The sequence below is a fragment of the Sminthopsis crassicaudata genome, chromosome 5 (genome assembly GCF_048593235.1).
Source record: "Sminthopsis crassicaudata isolate SCR6 chromosome 5, ASM4859323v1, whole genome shotgun sequence".
Classification (NCBI taxonomy): Eukaryota; Metazoa; Chordata; class Mammalia; order Dasyuromorphia; family Dasyuridae; genus Sminthopsis; species Sminthopsis crassicaudata.
Window position 1 is genome coordinate 270,061,080 of NC_133621.1, and position 24,500 is coordinate 270,085,579.

Genomic DNA, 24,500 nt, shown 5'->3' on the forward strand with positions numbered 1-24,500 from the left:
TAGTGAAAGCAAAGATTTTTAAAAGATATTTTGAAATATTTAGTTCTTTCTAGCATCTTTAAACCCATTTTCTCAGATTCTAACTCTCTAATATCACACCTAATAGAGCACCAAAGGGAACCATGAAATATTGATGAGATCTAGAATTGAAGTACCTAAATGAAATTAGATTTAATTGAGGTCTAGTGGCAGGTTCAGTGTACAGGGAGTCAAATAGAGCTCCCCTGCAACCCCTTTGGATTCAGTTAAATGAGGTCTAGTAGTGGTACACGAGTCTCCTGTAAAGGAATTTGCAGACCCGAAAACCTAGAGATTTATTATGGGGTTTGGAAGTAAAGTCTAGTTAGTAAAGTTGAAGGTAGGGATTAAAAAGCACTGGAACCAGAGTTCCAGTGGGCAGAAATCCTTTGACATGCCAAGCATAAGGTTGCCACATTTGGGACCTCCACAAAGAGAGGACTCCAGCTTGGTTCTTTTATATTAGAGAGCTTTGGCTAAAAGCTGAAGGAGGCTTATGGGTAGAGTGTATCCCAGGTTGGCTCCTGGCTGGGTTTCAGCCAGGGTTAGAATTTGAACCGGATTCAATGGGTTTTGGGACTGACCCAAATAAAGATGAAACTGTTTGTGCTTAGGATGGAGTCCCCTCCCTGACGCAGAGTCTAAGGATGTTTTCTCTTTTAAGGATTTTTCAGAGTTCTGGGGTTTCTTCATCAGTATGTTTGGGTGGGAATTAGAGAATGATTAGATGTATTGAAATGGAACGATAAACTCTGGTTATCAGTAGTTAATGTTATCATATATCTATAAAGATATATGATAACATTTTTTAACAAGTTAACATTCAGTCAAGATAATCAAGATAGCAGAGTAAACAGTAAATCACTTTAACTCTCCCATATTCACCTCCACACAACATGATATAATACAAATCCTATAACAGTAGAACCATCAGTCTGTGACACCAAGAATCCTGGGAGATTGGCAGGAAAGTTCTCACTTGAATCAAAGGGAAGTGCAGTCCAGAACAGGAAGCATCCCAGCAAATCGGGAGCCCCACTTCAGCAAACTAGCAGTAGAACTTAAGAGTACCAGCTCACTGATCTGACATCTGGGTTTGCCATATACTTTGGCATAGTCAGGGTAACAGGCAAACTATAGCTCTGAGAACTGACACATGCTTCAGCATAGCCCCAGGCAAATTGGCAACCTCCAGAGGCCAGACCTCCATGTGCTTCAATGTAGCCCTGGGCAAGCAGGTAGAGCCAAACCTATAGGTACCTAAGCAAACAGGCAGCCACCAGTGGTCCCTGGGAAAATGCAGAAACACTTCAACAGCCTCAGCATATGGCAGATGCAAACACTAGGACACTGGCTTAGTACCCAGATTCCCAAAGACTCCCCTACAGAAAAAGGGGAAGTGATTTCAAGCTCAGAAAGGAACTTAAAAATTAAATAATTAAAAATTATATAGAAGAAAAAAATCAGGAAAGGAAATTAATTTTTCTTTGGGGTTTTGCCTAAGGATGTTTTGACTTTGCTATCCTTTTCTGAGTTTGTATCTTGATCTTCTCCCCAGAATAACTTTCTATGCTCAAGATTCTTTTTGTAGTCTTTTTTGCTTATCTTTTGGCACTGCTGCAGGCAATATAGTTCTCACAGCGTACTTGGTACTGACTGAGGCTGTAAGTGGTGGTGTCTGGTGTGTACTCAGGTCCCTGAAGGGCTTCTGCATCCCCAGCCCCATACAATGAAAGATGTGATGCCACTGGCAGCTGCCTGTTGTGTTAGGCCTGTTGTGAAGGTCTGGGGTATACTTTACCTGGGGGCTGAAAGGAGGAGTGGCCTCTGGAGACTGCCTGTTTATCTGGGGCTACACTGAAGAATGTGATAGTTCTCAAAGCTACAGTCTCTCTGTTCCCCTGACCATACTGAGGTATTTGGGGGATCTTACTGTTGGCATTTGCCCATACCACCATACTGGTGCTCAGGATCTACCTATGGCTGCTGAGCCCTTAGGGCTTGCTGCTGCCTTATTTTCTGCCTTGGTCTGTCCTCTTTTTCTCTCACATATTTCCTGCTGATCTGCCAAATTTCTTGGGCTCACAGATTGCTTCTCCCCATCTTTTTGATGATTGTACTGTACCCAGTTTTGTGTTGGAGGTGAATATGGGAGAGTTACAGTGATTTCCTGCTTATTCCTCTAGCTGGACTCCCAGAGTCATTCAAGATTATTAAATGTATTCTTTTCAGATCCCAATGCGGTAAGATTAAATTCAACAAAGGACAGTGGAAAAAGAGATTAAAATTTTATTTCAAACTAAATAATGGAATCCTAAATTATAAGTGCGTCAAAGAACAAATCCTCAGAATCAATGCTAGATCAAGCCTCTGATCTGGAGTAACAGAACCCACAAACATTCAGAGTGTAATAATTTTCCAATTTAAGATATCTTGGAAGGACTTCAGCAAAGATCTGGCTCAGTTGGGCAAGGAGTAAATGACACAGTGTTGGCTACTCTGTTCTGGTTCAGAAGACCAGTTTATCAGCAAACCATTTGTGAGACCAACACAAGTACAAAAAACAAATAAACAAATAAATAAATAAGAGTTCAAGAACCTAAGTGGGACAAGTGGGACTTGGCTAGGCTCACTCAGCCCAATGTTTAAACCTGCAGTATAACTGGCCCCAGAAGAAAGAGAGGCCCCTGTCCCCCTGTAAAAAGAAGATTGGGACAATCTTCTGTTCCATACTTTTAAAAAGGAGCAAAAAGCAAAAAGGTCTCCGACCATAAAAAGCTACTACAGAAATAGGGAAGAACAGAATACATAACCAGAAAAGGCAACATGCCTTCAGGTGAAGCTCAAAGGGACATATGAACTGATCTCATGAACTCAACATCAAAAGGCTCTTTATGAAGAGTTGGAACCAATTCTTAAAGGAAAGATGGCAGAAACATTGGGAACATAAGTGAGAGCTATGCAGGAGAAAAGCTATGTAGGAGAAAAGTTGGGAAAAGCCAACCAGCTGGAAAAGAAAGCACAAAGTGACTGAAGAAAACAAATCCTTAAAAAATAAAATTGGAGAAATAGAAAAAATATATTGAATAAAACAATTTCTTAAAAAATAAAATTGGCAAAATGGAAAAAGAAAATTAAAAAAAAATCCACTGAACCAAAAATCTCCTTTAAAAGTATAAATATCAAATATAAAATATATATCAAAATATAAAATATTTTCAAATATAAAAGGAATTCTAACTGAAGAAAATGAGTCAATAAAAATTAGAATTGGACAAACAGAAGTAAATGACTGAGATACCAGGAATCATTCAAATAAAACCAAAAAGAAAAAAGAAGAAAAAATCATAGCTGGAAACATAAAATGCCTCATTGGAAAAAAGATCCAGGAAAGATAATCTAAAAATTACTGGACTACTTGAAAGACATGATAAAGTGAAAGGAATGTTGTACCTCATTTCTAGAATTAAGCTAATTTCTAGAGTTATCAGATCAAAAAGAAAATATTACAACCAGCCAGAAAGAAACAATTCAATTATAGTGGAGCCATAGTCAGGATAATCCAAGATTTAGCAGCTTCTGCATTAAAAGACTAGAGGTTTGGAATGTTATTCCAGAGAGCAGTGGAGCTGAGTAAGGATTGCAACCTAAATCACCAATGTAGCAAAAGTGAGTATAATCTTTTCAGAGGAAAAAGTAATCATACAATGAAATAGAGGATTATCAAACATTTTGTGATGAAAAGGCTAGACCTGAATGGAAATTTTCAAATACAGGCTTTTGTGGAATCATATGGAGGTAACAAGTGATATCATAAGGCCTATCTGTTTGCATTCCTAGAACTTTCTCATTATTAAACAAAGGACAAAAGTTTGAGCTGAATACAAAGGGATAACATTTTTAAAAAAATGAAAGTGGCACAGTGGAGATAGAGCACCAGCCCTGAAGTCAGGAGGACCTGAATTCAAATCTGGTCTCAGACACTTAACACTTAACTCCAATTGCCTCAGAAAAAAAAAGAAAAAGAAAAAAGAAAAAGAAAAAAATTTAGGGGTAAGAGGGATATACTGGTGAAAAGGGAAAAGAAGTAGAATTGTGAAAATTATCTATCAAAAAAAAGAAAAGGCAAGAAAAAACTTATAGTGAAGGGTGTAGAGGGCTGGAACTCTGGAGAAGTATACTTGAAACAAGGTGTTAACTCAGTGGAATTGATGAGATGATGGTTCTCTAGTTCACATATATACAGAGTAGGGTGATGTAATGATTCTCTAAGTTCACACACAATATGTAATTACAATAAAGCATATAAGGATTAAGGAGGACTAAAAGTCAGTCTTTCTTTGACCAGCCTCGTGATGGCTTTCATGTTCATGCCTCTTTAACTGAGATCAAGGCTGTGACAGAACAAAAAATCTAGACTCTATTCTTGGCCATTGTAGTGGTGTCTATACTGCTGAGACCAAGACCCTTCTGGAGGACCTCCAGAAAGCTAGCCTGCACATTACAAAGGGGAAGAGGGGGACGAGACTATGAGAATGTGAATCTTAACTCTCTTTATAATAATATGTATTGAATAATACATAGTCAATAAGAGTATGTAGAAACCTATCTTATTCCACAGGGAAATAGGAAGGAAATGGGGATAAAGTGAAAAGAAAAAGGACATATTGGGGGAGGGGCAGAACCAAAACACTTTTGAGGAGGGACAATGTGAAAGGAAGGAGAGAATAAATTGGGAGGGAGGAGAGAGAATTATAGTTAGCAATAGTAATTGCAGAAAGAATTTAAAAGTAAGTTTCTCTGATAAGTCTTCATTTCTCAAACATGAAGAGAAATGAATTTATAAAAATAAATCATTCACCAATTGATAAATGATCAAAAGATATGATCTGCACCCAAAGGGCTACAAATTCATGCATATCCTTTGACCTAACATCACCACTATTTGGCATGAATACCAAAAAAGATTAGGAAAAAAAAGAAAAGAAAAATGTCCTTTACATATAAAATATATTCACAGCAACTCTCAGGATAAAACAGCTTAGAAAATGAGGGGATGCCTGTCAATTGGGGAATGGATCAATAAACTGAACTGTGTGTTTACTTTGGAATATTATCATTCTTTGGGAAATATTGAGTAGGATACTTTCAGGAAAAAAAAAAATTGTCCTCCGCAAACACAAGCAAAGTTAAATGGATTATATACAAAGTAATAGCAGTGTTCTGCAATGACCAGCTGTAAATGGCTTTGTTATTCTCAGTAGTACAATCATCCACAACTACTCTGAAGGACTTATGATGAAAGTATCCATCCGTACCCACAGAAAGAGCTGATTGTGACTGAATCCAGATCGAAACATTCTCTCTTTCTCTTGCTTTTGTAATTTAATTTTTCTTGAGGGTTTTTCCTTTCATTAGATTAGGAGATCTATGTCTGTTTTTCCAGAACTTGAAGTTTATGGAAATGGTTTGCTTAATTTCACATGTGGTTTCTTAATTGTGCAAGGAAATAAGGGAAAGAATCTAGAACTCAAAAATTGTAAAAACAAATGTAAAAAACCTTTTCGAACATAGTTGGTAAACATAAATAAGACAGAAAAAAATAAAAATTACAAAATTATGGGGTAAGAGAAGAATGTACTTGGAGAAAAGGAAAGAAAGTGGAATGGTGTAAATTATCTGCCATATAAAAGAGACAAGAAAAAGGTTCTATACTAGTGTGGAAAAGGAGAGGAGAGGGGAAGTAAATTAACCTCATTCTCATTAGAACTGGTTCAAAAAGAAAATAATGTACACATTATATACAGGTATAGAAAAATCTTATTTTGCAGGAAAACAGAAGGGGGCATGGAATATGGGAAGAAGAGTGATAAATGAAGAGAGCATATTGGAGAGGGTTTGGTCAATAATAAAACATTTTTGTGGAGTGTTAGGGTGAAAGGAGAGAGAATAGAACAAGGGGGAATATGGTACGCATGTTAATTGTAAACAGAATTTTGAAGCAAGTTTCACTGATAATGCCTTATTTTTCAAACATAGAGGAAACTGAGTAAAATTAAAAAAAAAAAGTTATGGCTTAAATGATAAATGATCAGAAGGTATGATCTATGCCCAAAGAGCTATAAATTCAGGCATATCCTTTGACCTAACAATGCCACTACTAACTATAAATATCAAAGTAAACACACCTATAAGTACAAAAATATTTGTAAAAGCTCTCAGGGAAAAAAAAAAAAAAGGAAATCAAGGAGAAGCCCACCAATTGGGGAGTGACTGAATAAATTATGGCATATGATTGTCATGGGATATTATTCTTTGTGAAATGTTAAGCTCAGAAAAAGAAACTGGAAAGCCATCCATGAATTCAAGCAAAGTGACATATATTGTAATCAAATTAATAGCAATGTTCCGAGATGACCAACTTTCAATGACTTTGCTATTCTCAGCAGTACAATGTTTAATGACTACTCTCAAGGACTGATTTAAGAAACCATGTCTGAATATAGAATGAAGCATTCTTTCTCTCCCTCTCCTCAATCTTTTTCTTTCTTCTCCTTCCTCTTCATCTCTACCTCCCTCTTCCCCCCTCCCCCTTCTTCATCCTTCTCTCTCTCTCCTTCCTTCTGTCCCTACCTATCTTTCTCTCTCTTTAACTTAATTTTACTTGAAGCTTTTTTCTTCTTTTTTTAATGATGTTATGTTTTATGATCTTATGTATAATGTTATATTTTATAATTTTATGATCTATATTTTCTTTCTCAATGTGACTTATGGAAATGTTTTGCATAAATTCACTTGTATTTTCTTAATGGGAGCTGTGGATAGACATAAGAGAATCTGGAACTCAAAGTTTTAAAAGACAGGTGTTAAAAATATTTTAAATTTAGCTGGGAAATAAAAAAAAAAACAAATAAAATTTTAAAAAGAGATTATAGGAATTTATCACCAGGATAATACAAAATGGACCAAATGGTATTTATACTAGGAATACAAGGATGTCTCAATATCAGAAAAATATCAGCAGTAATTGACTATATCAATAACCAAACTAACAGAAATTATATGATTATCTCAATAGACACAGAAGAAAGCATTTGACAAAATAACACCACCTATTCCTATTACAAACAACAACAACAAGAGAGCATAGAAATAAATTGAGTTTTCCATAAAATGATAAATATCTATCTAAAGCCATCATCAAGCAGTATATAAAATGGGAATAAGGAAGAAACATTCCCAATAAGATTAGGGTTGAAAGGAGGTTGCCCCTTATTACGAGTGCTATTTAATATTGTACTAGAAATGTTAGCTTTATCAGTAAAAGAAAAAAAAAAGAAATTGAAGGAATTAAAGTAGGTAATGATAAAACAAAACTATCACTCTTTGAAGATAATATGACATATTTAAAGAATCAACTAAAAATACTAGAAAGAATTAACTTTAGCAAAGTTGTAGGATATAAAATAAAGTCACATAAAAGAGAATGACAATAATGAGATAACATACCAAAATTTATGACATGCAGCCAAAATAGTAGTTAGGGTAGAATTTGCTTCTCTAAATTCTTATATCAATTTAATAGAAAAAGAATAGATCAATGAATTGAGTATGAAACTAAAAACAAATACAAAACAAAAAACCTACTAAGAGAATAAATTGAAAAATCCCCAACTTAAGTATCAAATTGGAATTCCTCACAATCAAATGTGATTCAAAATATTTTAAATAAATTATAAAAAGTCAAGTATTAGACAAATCTAATAGCCGTTTTAATGAAAAATCAATGAGATAAGTCATTGGTTAATGTAATTTTAAAAAAGAATGGTGAAAACCTTGTGTCCACTATCAAAAAAGAAAAGAATTAAAATATCACCAGTGAAGAAATTAAAACTACAATTAGGAAAATTTTTGCCCAATTCTATCCCAACAAATTTCACCATGTGAAGAAAATCAATGAATATTTAAGAAAATATAAATTACCCAGATTAAGAGATCAGGAAATGGGATGTCTAATTAAATAACTGCATCTTAGACAAAAGGTAATTGAACAAGCCATTATTGAACTCCTTAAGGAAAAAAAAAAAGATTCCACTGCCAAATGGGTTCATTATTGATTTATTGATGGAAAAAATTCTTACTCTAATAATAGCAAGTATTTTGCAGCAATGTATCACAAGGATTATACACTATGGCCAGGTCAACGTTGTATCAGAAATGCGAGACTGGATTAATATTAAGGAAACTGTCAATGCAGATGTCTATATCAGTAACAAAAGCAGCAGAAATCATATGATTATCTCAAAAGATGCTTTAAAAAGCTTTTGATAAAATACAGCACCCATTCCTATTACAGGTACTAGAGAGTAAAAAGAAAGGCAACATTCCTTAAAATGATAAGCAGTATTTATCTAAAATCATCTCCAAGCACTATCTGTAATGGAAATAATTTAGAAGACTTCCCAGTAAAATCAGGAGTGAAGCAAGGATGTCAATTGTCATGATTATTTTTTGACATAATACTAAAATTGTTAGTCATAACAACAAAAGCAGAAAAAGAAATACAAGAAATTAGAAAAGGCAATGAGGAAAAAAAATGATCACTATTTGCAGGTTATATATAATGGTATACTGAGAGAACAATAAAACTAAAATTATCTGAAATTAACAACTTGGGGGTGGAGCCAAGATGGCGGAGAAGATACACACAAATTTGTAAGCTCCCTTCTTCCCTCATTACCAATTACTTAAATCAGCCTCAAAAATAATGCTGGACTGATAAAAACCACAAGGAGTAGAAGCACAACTTATCAGCTGAAGAGATTCTGGAATTTCACCAGAAAAGGTCGGTTCCGAGGGGAGGAAGAAAAAAGGCCAGCACAGAGAGGGTAGGACTGGGTCCTAGCACACTGTGCCGATCAGGCTGAGGAGAAGTCTGGGATCAGAGAAGCCACTGAGATAGAGGAATCTGGCACAGGCTGATAGCTCTTCTCTGCTTATAAAACAGCAGTTCAAAAGAGAAATCAAGCCACTTTAAAATATAAAACCAGATACTAGAACCACCCCAATCCGGAACTGACCTAATAGATGTTGGCACTGTAGTGAAGCCGCCTTCTGCTGCCTGGGGCTTCTCCTTGAGGTAGTTAAGAGCCTAAAAAGTGGGGACACAGGCTGAGGCAAAATCTAATCCACATAGTGGTGGGCTTAGACTGAAGCAGTGGAATTCTAGCAGCAAAACTCCCAGAGAAGTGGAACCTTTAAAATAGGGATCATGGTTTCCGGGCAGACACTTCCAGTTTGAGTGCAGGGGCTTTTCACATCAGCTGCTGATATCCATGGCCCCAAGGGAGGCATTGGCTGGGCTTTGTGTCACTTTTGCTATTTCAGCTTTAAACCTCAGGGCAGTCGCTAGGACACACAGCGGGGTCCTTCACTGGGCACTTCTCACAGCGCAGCAGTGCTAAACACCTCTGAGGCATTATTGGGGAGGGGGAGGGGAACTCTCTCCCAGAGCTCTCTCTTAGCTCAAGGCACAGGAACCGCTGCATCCATCTGGTCTGGGAGGAAGCTGGTAAATAAATAAACTTCTTACCCCAAGGACAGACAACAACATATTTTAACAATGAGTAAAAAGCTGAAGAGAACTATTGATATCTTCTAGACAGAGAAAGAGCGGGTATCCAACCCCGAGGAAGTTAACAGCAGAGAGTCTGCAGATAACAGCCTAAAAGGGAATGATACCTGCTCCCCCATCACATAACTCTCTTCTAGAAGAGACTATTAAAAAGTTAAGAGAGTTTAAAGAAAAATGGGGAAAGGAAAGAGAAGCTATGATAGAGTATAACAACGTCCTGAAATTTGAGTTGGAAAAAATAAAGAATTCAAAGGAGATTCAGGGAAACAAAATTTGTGAATTAGCAAAGGTTAAAAAATCACAGGAAGGTAGGATTTCTGAATTGGAAAAGAAAAAAAAAGTCTCAAGAAAGTAGGATTTCTGAATTGGAAAAAGAAAACTCTCTAAAAAAATTAGAGAAATGGAAAAAAAATTCAATAGAGCAAAATAATTCATTTAAAAACTCAATTGGGCATATACAAAAAGAACTAAAAATGTGAAGGAAGAAAATAACTCATTAAAAATCAGGACGGAACAAATAGAAATGAATGATTCATTGAGAACCCAAGAATCAGTCAAAAAAAATGAAAAGCTGGAGAATAACATCAAATACTTACTGGGAAAATCTATAGATCTAGAAAATAGATTTAGGAGAGATAATCTGAGGATCATTGGACTTCCTGTAAACTATGATCAAAAAAAAGAGCCTAGATTCTATTTTACAGGAAATCATTAAAGAGAACTGTCCAGAGATAATAGAAACAGAAGGGAAAAATAGGTTTTGAAAGAATTCATCGAACACCTTCACTCCATGGAACATTGTGGCTAAGCTGCAGAACTACCAAACAAAGGAAAAAATATTGCAAGCAGCTAAAAAAAAAAAAACAATTCAAATATCAAGAAGCCACAATAAGGGTCACTCAAGATCTGGCTGCCTGCAGATTAAAAGATCGAAGGGCCTGGAACCTAATATTCTGAAAGACAAAAGATCTAGGATTGCAACAAGAATAAACTACCCAGCTAAGTTTAGTATTTTCTTCCATGGAAGAAGATGGTGATTTAATGAAACAGAGAAATCCATTTGTTTCTAAGAAAAAAAAAAAGACTTAAACAAAAAATTTGATCTACATCCACAAGACTAAAGAGAAGCAAAAAAAGGTAAAAAGCACTCTTGAGAACTGTATCTCTGTTGTGGATATACAGAAAGACCACGTGGATAATTTGATTTTACTGATATAAATAAAAGGGGAGTAGTAAAGGGAAGGGGGTAGTATCAGAAAAAGGGCAAGGAGTGATAAAAAGAGGGAAACTTACATCCCAGGAAGAGGCATAGAAAATCTACCACATCTGAGGGAATTTAGTGAAGGGGAGAAACATTGTGTGAATCCTACTCTCATCAGGGTAGGCTCAAAAATAAATAATTGACATATTTGTTTTTTAGAGAATTCTCTCTCACCTCATTAAAAGGGGGGAGAGGAAAAGGGAAAAGGAAAAGGGGAATAAGAGAAGGGTACAAGAAAAGGGAAGGGTCTTAAAAGGAGGAGGGAGGGATACTAAAAAAGGAGGGCTGCATGTCATAAGTGGGGTCTATAAATTAAATATTGGAGAAGGGGTTCAGGGGGGTCAAGGGAAAAAAGCATAATCTGGGGATAATATGATGGCAGGAAATACAGAATTAGTAATTTTAACTGTAAATGCAAATGGGATGAACTCATCAAACAGAGACAGATAGTAGACTGGATCAAAAGTCAGAACCCTACAATATGTTGTTTATAGGAAACACATTTTTTACAGAGTAAAGATAAAAGGTTGGAGCAGAATCTATTATGCTTCAGGTAAAGCCAAAAAAGCAGGGGTTGCCATCCTTATCTCAGATCAAGCAAAAGCAGAAATTGATCTAAATAAAAGAGATAAGGAAGGAAACTATATCCTACTAAAAGGTAGCATAAACAATGAAGCCATAACACTACTAAACACATATGCACCAAGTGGTATAGCATCTAACTTTCTGAAGTTAAGAGAGTTGCAAGAAGTAATAGACAGTAAAACTATAACAGTGGGAGATATCTCAACCTTGCTCTCTCAGATTTAGAAAAATCAAACCACAAAACAAATAAGAAAGAAATTAAAAAGGTAAATAGAACATTAGAAAAACTAGGTATGATAGACCTTTGGAGAAAACTGAATGGCGATAGAAAGGAATATACTTTCTTCTCAGCAGTTCATGGATCCCATACAAAAATTGACCATATATTAGGACATAAAGATCTCAAAATTAAATGTAGGAAGGCAGAAATAATAAATAAATGCCTTCTTCTTAGATCACAATGCAATAAAAGCTACATTCAGTAAAAAATTAGGTGTAAATAGACCAAAAAGTAATTGGAAACTGATTAATCTCATCTTAAAGAATGACTGGGTGAAACAGCAAATTATAAAAACAATTAATAATTTCACCCAAGATAATGACAATGATGAGACATCATACCAAAATCTGTGGGATATAGCTAAAGCGGTAATAAGGGGAAATTTTATATCTTTAGAGGCTTATTTGAAGAAAATAGAGAAAGAGAAGATTAACGAATTGGGCCTGCAACTTAAAAAGCTAGAACAATTAAAACCCCCAACCAAAAATTAATGGAAATACAAAAATTAAAAGAAGAAATCAATAATATTGAAAGTAAAAAAAAAAAAAAAACTATTGAATTAATAAATAAAACCAAGAATTGGTTTTATGAAAAATCCAATAAAATAGATAAACCTTTGGTAAATCTGATCAGAAAAAGGAAATAGGAAAATCAAATTGTTAGTCTTACAAATGAAAAGAGGGATCTTTCCACCAATGAAGAAGAAATTAGAGAATAAGGAGTTATTTTGCCCAACTTTATGCCAATAACTTTGATAACTTAAGTGAAATGGATGACTTTCTCCAAAAATATAGGCTTCCTCGATTAACAGAGGAGGAGACAAATTGCTTAAATAGTCCCATTTCAGAAAAAGAAATAGAACAAGCTATTAATCAACTCCCCAAGAAAAAATCCCCAGGACCAGATGAATTTACATGTGAATTCTACCAAACATTTAAAGAACAGTTAGCCCCAATGTTATATAAACTATTTGAAAAAATAGGGGATGAAGGAGTCCTACCAAACTCCTTTTATGACACAGACATGGTACTAATACCTAGATTGAAAACGGAGAAAGAAAACTATAGACCAATTTCCTTAATGAATATTGATGCTAAAATCTCAAATAAGATATTAGCAAAAAGACTTCATAAAATCATCCCCAGGACAATACACTATGATCAAGTAGGATTTATACCAGGAATGCAGGGCTGGTTTATTATTAGGAAAACTATTAGTATAATTGACCATATTAATAATCAAATTAATAAAAACCATATGATCATCTCAATAGATGCAGAAAAAGCATTTGATAAAATCCAACATCCATTCATACTAAAAACGCTTGAGAGTATAGGAATAAATGGACTATTCCTTAGAATAATCAGGAGCATATTATTTCCTACTGTCAATAAGCATAATATGCAATGGAGATAAACTGGAACCTTTCCCAGTAAGATCAGGAGTGAAACAAGTTTGCCCACTATCACCATTACTATTCAATATCGTATTAGAAATGCTAGCCTCGGCAATAAGAGTTGAGAGATTAAAGGAATAAGAGTAGGTAATGAAGAAATCAAACTGTCACTCTTTGCAGATGATATGATGGTATACTTAGAAAACCCCAGCGATTCTAATAAAAAGTTATTATAAATAATTCACAACTTTAGCAAAGTTGTTGGATACAAAATAAATCCACATAAATCCTCAGCATTTTTATACATCACCAACAAAATGCAACAGCAAGAGATACAAAGAGAAATTCCATACCAAACAAATGTTGAGAGCATAAAATATTTGGGAATCCATCTACCAAAGAAAAGTCAGGAATTATATGAGAAAAATTACAAAACACTTGCCACAAAAATAAAGTCAGATTTAAATAATTTGAAAGACATTCAGTGCTCTTGGATAGGCCGAGGAAATATAATAAAGATGACAATACTCCCCAAATTAATCTATTTAGTGCTATACCAATCAGACTCCCAAGAAACTAAGTTAATGACCTAGAAAAAATAATAACTAAATTCATATGGAAGAATAAAATGTCTAGAATTTCAAGTGAACTAATGAAAAAAAGTCAGATGAAGGTTGTCTAGATGTACCTGATCTAAAGCTATTTTATATAGCAGCAATCACCAAAACCATTTGGTATTGGCTAAGAAATAGACCAGTCAATCAGTGGAACAGATTAGGTACAAAGGACAAAAAAGGGTACATCTATAGCAATTTAGCGTTTGACAAACACAAAGATACCAACATTTGGGATAAAAATTCATTATTTGAAAATAATTGTTGGGAAAACTGGAAATTAGTATGGCAGATATTAGATATGGATGCACTCTTAACACCATATACCAAGATAAGATCATTTCCCTAATTTTTTTTTTTCGAGAATTATTTTCTTTTTCCAATTCAGAAATCCTATTTTCTTGGGACTTTTTTATCTTCTCCAATTCAGAAATCCTATTTTCTTGAGACTTTATATTCTCCAATTCAGAAATCCTATTTTCCTGTGATTTTTTTACCTTTTCTAATTCACTAATTTTGTTTCCCTGCATCACCTGTGAATTCTTTATTTTTTCCAACTCCAATTTCAGAACGTTGTTATTCTCTATCATAGCTTCCCTTTCCTTTCCCCATTTTTCTTCAAACTCTCTTAACTTTTTAATAGTGTCTTCATGGAGAGAGTTATGTGATGGGGGGCAGGAATCGTTCCCCTTTAGTTTGTTATCTGCTGACTCTCTGCTGTTAACTTCCTCGGGGTTGGATACCCGCTCTTTCTCTGTGTAAAAGGAATCTATAGTTTTTCTTGCTTTTTTGCTCATATTTAAAAAATCTTTTGGGGTCTGTCCCTGGGGTAGGAAATTATTTCTTTACCAGCTTCCTCCCAGACCAGATGGATGCAGCGGCTCCTGTGCCTGAGCTAAGAGAGAGCTCTGGGAGAGAGTTCCCCACCTCCTCCCTGGAAGTGCCTCAGAGGTGACCAGCACTGCTGTGCCCTGAGGGCACTGTGTTTTAGCGGCTTTCCTGAGGTTCGAGACTGAACAGTAAAAGTGACTCAAAGCCTAGCCTATGCGTCCCGGTGGGGCGTGGATGTCTGCAGCAGGTGACGTGAAAAGCCCCTGCACTCAAACTGGAAGTGTCTGCCAGAAACCGCAGTTCCTAGTTCAAAGGTTCCGCTTCTCTGGGACTTCCATTCCACAGCCTCCAGTCAGCCGAGCCAGGCACTATGAGTTACCACCCCGCCCACTCTTCAATCTCTTAACTATCACGAGGTAAAAACCTGGGTTGCCTATGTCGGCCACACCCACCAGTGCTGAGATCTGCTGAGTCACCCCCGGGATCCCGGAAGATCCAATCTGGTTTTAAATTTTAAAGTGGCTTATATTTCTCTTCTGAACTGCTGTTTTATAAGCAGAGAAGAGCTAACAGCCTGTGCCAGATTCTTTTATCTCAGTGGATTCTCTGATCCCAGAGCTCTCCCCAGTGCGACTGGCGCAGTGTGCCACTACCCCACCGTCTGCGCTGGCCTCTCTTCTTCCTCCCCTGGGAGCTGACCTTTCCTGCTGAAACTCCAGATTCTCTTCAGCTGGTAAGTCATGCTTTCAGTCCTTGTGCATTCTATCAGTCCAATGCTATTTCTGAGGCTGATTAAATCTAGTTGGTTGTGAGGGAAGAAAGGAGCTTACACAGTGGCGTGTATCTTCTCCGCCATCTTGGGTCCGCCCCCTCCCCCCAAGATAAGATCAAAATGCGTCCATGATTTAGGCATAAAGAATGAGATCATAAATAGATTAGAGGAACAGAGAATAGTCTACCTCTCAGACCTGTGGAGGAGGAAGGAATTTGTGTCCAAAGGAGAACTAGAGATCATTATCGATCACAAAATAGAAAATTTTGATTATATCAAATTAAAAAAGCTTTTATATAAATAAAACTAATGCAAACAAAATTAGAAGGGAAGTAACAAATTGGGAAAACATTTTTACAGTTAAAGGTTCTGATAAAGTCCTCATCTCCAAAATATACAGAGAATTGACTTTAATTTATAAGAAATCATGCCATTCTCCAATTGATAAATGGTCAAAGGATATGAACAGACAATTCTCAGTTGATGAAATTGAAATTATATCCACTCATATGAAAGAGTGTTCCAAATCATTACTGATCAGAGAAATGCAAATTAAGACAACTCTGAGATACCACTACACACCTGTCAGATTGGCTAAGATGCCAGGAACAAATAATGATGAATATTGGAGGGGATGTGGGAAAACTGGGACACTACTACATTGTTGGTGGAGCTGTGAAAGAATCCAGCCATTCTGGAGAGCAATCTGGAATTATGCGCAAAAAGTTATCAAACTGTGCATACCCTTTGATCCAGATTGCTGCTATTGGGCTTGTATTCCAAAGAAATACTAAAGAGGGAAAGGGACCTGTATGTGCCAAAAATGTTTGTGGCAGCCCTTTTCATAGTGGCTAGAAACTGGAAGATGAATGGATGCCCATCAACTGGAGAATGGTTCGCTAAATTACGGTATGAAGGTTATGGAATAATATCAGCAGGATGAATACAGAGAGGTTTGGAGAGACTTACATGAACTGATACTGAGTGAAATGAACAGAACCAGATTGCTGTACACTTCAACAACAATGCTGTATGAAGATGTATTCTGATGGAAGTAGATATCTTCAACTTAAAGAAGATCCAACTCACTTCCAGTTGATCAATGATGGACAGAAAAAACTATACCCAGAGAAGGAACACTGGGAAATGAATGTAAATTGTTAGCACTACTGTCTATCTACCCAGGTTACTTATACTGTAGGAATCTAATACTTAATGTGCAACAAGAAAATTGGATTTACACACATATATTATATCTAGGTTATACTGTAACAAATATAAAATGTATGGGATTGCTTGTCATCTAGGGGAGGGAATAGAGAGAGGGAGGGAAAATTTGGAAAAATGAATACAAGGGATAATGTCATAAAAAATTACTCATACTATATACTATATACTGTCATAAAAATTTATAATTATAAAATTAAAAAAGAAATTTAAATAAACAAAAATGAAATTAACAACTTGAGTAAAGTTGCAGTCAAATCTACATAAATCATTTGCATTTCTTTGTATGACCAATCAAGTCCAGAAGCAAGAGATAAGAAGAAAAACTCCATTCAAAATATCTATAAACAAAAGAAAATTCTTTGGAATCTACTGCCAAAACAAACCCAGGAGCTGTCTGCATACAGTTACACAACATTTCATAAGAAGAAGATCTAAACAATAATATCAATTACTTGTGGGTAGATCCTGCCAATATGATAAAAAAATCATTTTTTTCTACATTATTTTACTTATTCATTGTCATGGAACAAACTTTCAAAAATCATTTGATAGAGCTAGAAAAACAAAACAAAAAGCAAATTCATCTCCTAGAAGAAAAACACCAAGAATATCAAGGGCATTAATGAAAAAATATAAAAGAAGGTAGGTAGCCTAGCAATAACAGATCTCACACTACATTATCAAGCAGAAATCATCAAAAATTTTTGGTAGTGTACAAGAAATAAAGTAGTGAAAAAGTGAAACAGAGAATGATCAATGACCATAGCAGTCTAGTATTTGATAGACCAAAACACCCCTTACCCCTTGGGTTAATAACGACTCACTATTTGGCAAAAACTGCTTCAAAAACTAGACAACAATAGGATGCAAACTAGGTCATTTATACATTTCACTCTGTATACTAAGATAAGGTCAAAGCATGATTTAAACATAAAGCATGATACCATAAGCAAATTGGAAGAGCAAGGAATACTCCATCAGATCTATGGGAAAGGAAACTCATGAGCACACCACAATGTTACAAACTGTAAAATAGATAATCTTGTTTATATTTTTTAAAGCTTTTATACAAACAAAAACAATGCAATCAAAATTAGAATGAAAGCTGGGAATTAATTTATGTAGCAAATATTTATGATAAAGGCCTCATTTCCCAAATATATAGAGTACTATGTCAAATTTATAAGAATACAAACCATTCCCCAGTTAATAAATTGTCAAAAGATATGAGCAAGAATTTTTCAGATGAAGAAACCAAAGTTCTCTATAATGATAGAAAGAAGTGCCCTAAATCACTTTGGATTAGACAAATGCAATTTAAAAAAACACTGAAGTATCTTCTCACAACCATTTAGATTAACTAATATTAGAAGAAAGGAAAAAGGTATGTTGAAGATTATGTCAGAAAATTGGAGTACTAATATATTGTTGGTGGAGTTTTAAACTGATCCAACTATGCTAGAGAGTTATTTAAATCATGCCCACCCAACAGGCAAGTGAACCTTGAATACCAGAAATATTAGGTCTGTATCCTCATAAGATTATAAAAAAGGGAAAAGGACCTCCATATACAAAAATATTTATAGTAGTACTTTTTGTGTCCACCAAATACTGAAATTTGGAGGAATGCCCATTAATTGGAGAAAAGTGAAACAAATTCTCTCTTTAATGGTTTTTCATTTCTTTGTGAAGTAACACTAGTCATCTATCTTATATATCTATACCTATATCTACATAGATATAGATATATCTATCTATCTATGTATCTATTTAAAACAAATTCTGTTGTATTCTAAGTTTGAGTTAATATAATAACTCTCTTTTTGGGAGAGATGATATTTCCCAACTGATGCAGTTTCTGGGCTATTTGGCCTCATTTTTGGAACAATGGTTTAGTATTTGGCTAAATTTCTCATTGTAAAGAGTTGATAGCTTTTTAAATTACACAGCAGGTTATACTTCTCTATTTTGTCTTTATGCCTTGCTCTCATTTGTATATTTACAGTCTATGATCTGAATGACCATAATCAACTAATTTTGAAATTATTCCAACAAAAGTAACCAATCAGTTTTGTCTATTAGGATAACATCAGTTTTGTGATTGGGATTGGTCTGTCATTGGGTTTTGTTTTAGATTTTTTTTTTGGTGATATCCAAAAATTTTCTTTCATGAAATGTGAAAATAACATGACACATTCAACCCAAAGGGATATTTTTGTTTTTTTTCCATTGCTCTGTAGGATGCTCTGCATAGAGTCCGAATAGAATAGAATATGACAGAAATTATTTCCAAATGCTCATATTTAAGGATGTCCTTTTGTTAATTGCATCAAGCCTTTCAAACTGAAAAAGGCCATGTATAGTATAAAGAGAGTGATATCAGAGTATCTATATTGAAAAAGTAAATGAACATAACAATTTTCCAGATTCCATGTAGTTTAATGGGTAGTTCCATTTAGTTGGTTTACCTATATCTTTGTACATGTGTTTACACATATAGATATATACATGCACACAAAACCTGCATGGGCATTGAAGGACAATAATGAACTGGTCTCAAAATTATTGGGAAAAGGAGATCCCAAGAAATTATACGGCACTTCTATACTGCTTTCACTGCCACAAAAGCTCATTTTATAAATATCAGTATCCTTTCAGGAATGATATTTGGCCACAGTAAATTTGCCAAAATACTTAACACAAATACATGATCTCAGAACATTCAGAATTGCATATAATCCCCAAAATCCATGGACATATGTATGGTGAGTACATAGGTGATTTTGATGACTCTGATGTAGTAAGTGGTGTCAAAGACATACATGAATAGAAAAAGAGATGGTTTAATCTTATATTAAAAATAAAAGCTTACACTGCTCCTATTAAAAGAATCAAGGGAAGAATTCAGGGTGTTTCTTAAGTTCTTTATGACAAAAATCTTGTAGGATGAGATTGGATAGAAGGATTAAAATTTGGATCAGTAGCATGAGGATTCACAATATATAAGACCAAGGGTACATCAAAGTATGTCATCATATCATTCTTTTATTTATTTTCATTTATCAGTGTGCATATTCTTAAGGAAAACTAAAACAAGAAGCAGCAGAAAAATACATGTTACCATCCTCATGGGTGACATTATTATTTCATTTTTTTTTTCCCTGAGGCTGGGATTAAGTGACTTGCCCAGGGTCACACAGCTAGGAAGTGTTTTCCAGATTTAAACTCAGATCCTTCTGAATTCAAGGCTGGTGCTCTATCCACTGCACCACCTAGCTGCCCCTAAGATTATTTCAAAAAGAGAATTGACTAAATGAGAGTTCAAAATGTCTATGGAATAATCTTAACTAATTTAAAATCAAGAAAGAAAACTGCAAATAGTAATGACCAATAATGGTCACTATGCCCACATGAATTGTTCTTTCTCTTGCAGAGTCATAAGTATAAGGACATTTTCTATTCATAGCTGATGTTTGTTGACATTTTTCAGTCCTTTGCAATGATATTCAATTTCAATTATTGTTGTTAACTAAGTGCTCCATGATTTAAGTTGTTTTTATTACTCTAGAAACTTTGGGGTTTGTTGTATTTTAAGGTTTAATTACTATACCTCTTAAAGGCATCCAAGGCATTCACATTTGCTCCATTCTTTAACAGAAAATCTGCCATATCACAGTTATTTGCTCTAACTGCAAAAAAAAGTGGTGTAAGGCCTTCCTGCAAAGTCATAATAAAGATATTGTTAAAATAAATAAGCATTCTATATTTACTTCAGTCAAATTATGACATTTTGCAAACATCTTGTGAATTTTCTAAGGACATGTTAAGAAAGTATGGCACAATGGAACATTGGAGTGAGAAGACTAGAGCATAAATCTTGCTTCTGTTAGTAAATTCCTATGTGATCATAAAACAGATTATTTCATCTCTCTGGGCTGTAAGTTTCCTTATGTGTAAAATAATAGAATAAAACTAGATATCTAATCAGAAGATAGAAATTCAGAATTTTAAGAGACCATTCCATATTATTTCATGAGTATCTTCCTTTCTCACCTTTTTCAGTTCATAATCACTTATTGTCCAAATGCAGCCAGACATTTCCTCAGAACTCTACTAAAGTAAAGCTATATCCTGGATGGGTTTAAAGTTGACTAGTTATCTTTACCCATTTTCCTCAAGTATACAAATAAACTCAATCAACAACAACGACAACAAAAACAAATTAAAAATAAGTCTTGTTTTGAGAGGTCTAAACCTGGAAAAAAAGTTATTCACCTAGCATTTTCCTTTTCTTATCAACCTTCCTAATTTGTTGGGTTTTTTCTCTTTCAAGTGGCAATGACTAAGAATTACGTCTTAAAAAATCAGGTCTTATTCAGCAGTTCTAGAAAGGAAAATGTATAGTCATTAGGATAAAGAAAACATGTACATAAGAATTTTTTTCCTGTGAAAACTCTGTCTCTGCATAGTTATAACAAGTAGGAACAAATTTCAAAAGATTTTTCCTGAAAAAATTATGGCATTTCCTTATGAAAAATTCACATTGCAAAGGCCTATATGTAGAAAAGCCAATATAGGTAATATCTGCTAGAACTAATGCATTCTGAGAAGCAGACCTAATATACCATGCAAAGAAGATTCTGGAAGAGACAGATTTTATGGAATAGCTAGCTAGCATCAAAGTTAGTAAGACCTGGATCCAGGGCCTGCAGCTGACACATATACTGAGTGGGTGACCCTGCAGTACCTCCAGGACTCTCCCTAACACAACGTTTCTTAATTTTTTCTGTGCCATGGACCCCTTTCAGAATCATTTTTTTAAATACCTAAAATACATAAAAAACAAAACCAATTACATTGAAGTAACTATAAACTATAAACTATAAACAACTATAAACTTAGACTTTTTGGTCTAAATCAGTAGAGGAATTTCCTTCTTAGGAGTTCCACTGTGAATGAAATCTCTCCAGTGTCATGTGTACTCCCCGCCTGCCTCATCCCTCCAATCCTACATTAATAAATTCTGAAGATTAATGAACTTTAGAATGACTACAAAATGTTTTAAAATTATTTTTATTAAAGAAATACTTCCATAAATAAATGAATTATAAAATATGTACATTGGACCCTATGATTTTTTAGCTGATAATCTACTTTACTGTACAAGATTTGTAGTTTCTACCTTGTTTTTTGCTTCAATATCAGCTTTATATTGAAGTAGTTTAGCTGCCATGTCTATGTTCTGAAAATACGCAACATAGTGAAGAGCATTGTTGCAGTTGTCCCCAAGATTAGGGTCTGCACCATGTTCAAGCAAGATAGTCGCACACTCCTCCTGGCAACATTGTATTGCCTGTCAATATAATACATAAAAAGAAATAATGATGTAGTATAAAATTTAGTATATTCAGGCAACATTGGTGATTTGCTAACTGTTCATTTTCTTAAAAACAGAAATCCAAATCCATTTTATTGAGCAGCATGGTTAACTAATGCATACCTTCATTAAAGGTGTTCGACTATCTTTATCCAGCAAATCCAGTTCACATTTTCTTTCTACTAATAGAGACACAACATCTGGATGTCCATTAGCACAGGCCAGATGAAGAGATGTTCTATGGAAATGAGAGAGCAATATGCAACAATCAATAGTGTACCATTGTTAGGATATTTTTTTAATATACCATGCATTGTTATTTGTATACCTAAACTGGAAATCATTTCCAAAATAAATGGCCACTAATGTCACCTAAATAAATGCAAAATATGCATTAACTCTCATTGCTGGATATGATGCACAATATCACTAGAGCAGGAAATATATATCCAACAGATCAATGTAGATTTCACTACAGATTAGCAGGGGAACTTTGCTCAGGTTCTTATCTGGGCTGCTTTCACCTCTCCTGAGGCTACTTGCTGGCCCCTTGTACTTCAGATTACCCATACTAACACCAAATAGAGCAGAGACCCTACTGGCATGGCCCACTGCAATCCAAACCTCATGAGTTCAAGAAATCTTCCAGCCTCAGTCTCCCTGTAACTGGGATTATAGGTGGGCTTCACCCTGCCTGGTGGTTAAGTCTAATAACTTTTTTCCATTAAGATATCCATCTGTAGCTACAAAATATTTAGTGAAATAGCAATTTATGAAAGAGGCTGAAACTTGAGTCAATGCACTGATGTCAGACAGTGGAGGCTAATTACCGATTGAATAATACTCTATTAGCTTGGAAAATGGCCCTTCCCACTATCCTGTGCTGGCCCAATCATTTGGTATATACAGAGAATTGTGGGAGAGACTAGGAGGCACAGTGAGACTAGCCAGACTGATGCTGGGTAGGAGATGAAGTGAGGTGGTGGAGATTCTGCTTCTATCCCCTTGACTTCTACCACTGAAGACCAAGAATAAAGACTTTTGCTATCCTGACTGCGGGTGATTCTAAGGTATGATGTAATGAATATATATATATATATATATATATATGTATTCATGTAGGTATATTTTCACAACTCTTTTGCCTTTTCCTTCTGGCCTTCTTCCAGACTGTCTAAAGCAGTTAGAAGGGAAGAGAATTCTTCCTCCCCCATCTTCCTAGCTTCAATGATGACATGCTTGGCTGTACCTTGATAAAGAGGAAAGCTAGCATCTATTATGTGTCTACTATGACTCAGAGACTGTGCTCAATATTTTACAAATATTACTTCATTTGATATTTGAGTAATAGACATTATCATCCTCTAACTTGAGGAAATTGAAACTGAGAAAAAAATTTGCTCAGGGTCCAACAACAACATTAAGGTTCAATATGAAGTAATGCAGATAAAATTAGAAGGGAAACAAATTGGGAAAACATTTTTACACTCAAAGGTTCAGATAAAGGCCTCATTTCCAATATATAGAGAATTGACTAATTTATAAGAAATCAAGCCAATCTCCAATTGATAAATGGTCAAAGGATATTTACAGACAATTCTCGGATGAAGAAATTTGAACTGACATACTACTTAAGTACAGAATTTTCATTTTTGTTTTGTTTAAAGCGAGAGTTACAATCATTTCCATGATCATATTTAAATAAATTTTCATAAACATATCAAAAACTGCATACACACAGATTTATGTATTTATCTTATCTACTCTGAAACTAATTAACTGGATAGGAGCATATCCATCAGAAGAACGTCGGTAAGGATAGTAAGCCAATTATGAAGTCCTTTGCCTTCAGTCATTTCAGGGAGGCAATGTCTCTGCTGCTTTAATCTATAAGGTTGTTCTCACTTATCCACACCTACTGTGGCTTTTTAAAATGTTAAGCCAGGTACATTGATATATGGCTCTATGTGAACAAGTACAGTGCCAATGTCTTTATTTCTTGGCTTTTATTCTAAGGAAAAATATTAAGAAAAAATAAAAATATAGCTTGTCACTTTTAATTTTGAAACATAATGACTGATATTGGAAATGATATGGAAAAAATAAGTTTACATCAGGACAAGGCTTTATTATTTCTAAGAACACATTTAATTACTTGTATATTTTCACCAAGAAACAATATAAAATTCAATTTGGACAAGTGAATAATGTATTTCAAACCGTCAAATTTCTAGCCAGGATTCCACAGATTTTCAATATTTATCAATCAAATTCCCTATGTATTTTTCACAGGACTTTTTAAACTTCCCTATGCATAATTTTTGCAACTCATGGTTAAGTATTCTCTTGCATATATTGTTTATTAAAATCCAAAGAGGCAGCAGAGTATGGTGGATAGTTTTCTATCCTGGGAAATTTCCAAGACTTACTAGATCTTACCTCTTAATCACACTGGCCGTGTATGACCCTGAGCAAATCAATTAACCTCTCATTGACTAATAC

General features: G+C 34.8%; 1 protein-coding gene across 1 annotated transcript in view; it reads right to left on the minus strand.

The window, feature by feature from the left end:
* The window catches only part of LOC141543988 (uncharacterized), a 59,701-nt gene that overhangs the window by 30,640 nt on the left and 4,561 nt on the right, over positions 1–24,500 (minus strand). The window contains exons 2-4 of the mRNA XM_074269636.1: positions 22,122–22,236; positions 21,804–21,974; positions 20,232–20,338 (exon numbers count right to left, since the gene is read on the minus strand). Coding sequence (XP_074125737.1) covers positions 20,232–20,338; positions 21,804–21,974; positions 22,122–22,236 — 393 coding nt within the window. The remainder of the gene's footprint in view (positions 1–20,231; positions 20,339–21,803; positions 21,975–22,121; positions 22,237–24,500) is intronic.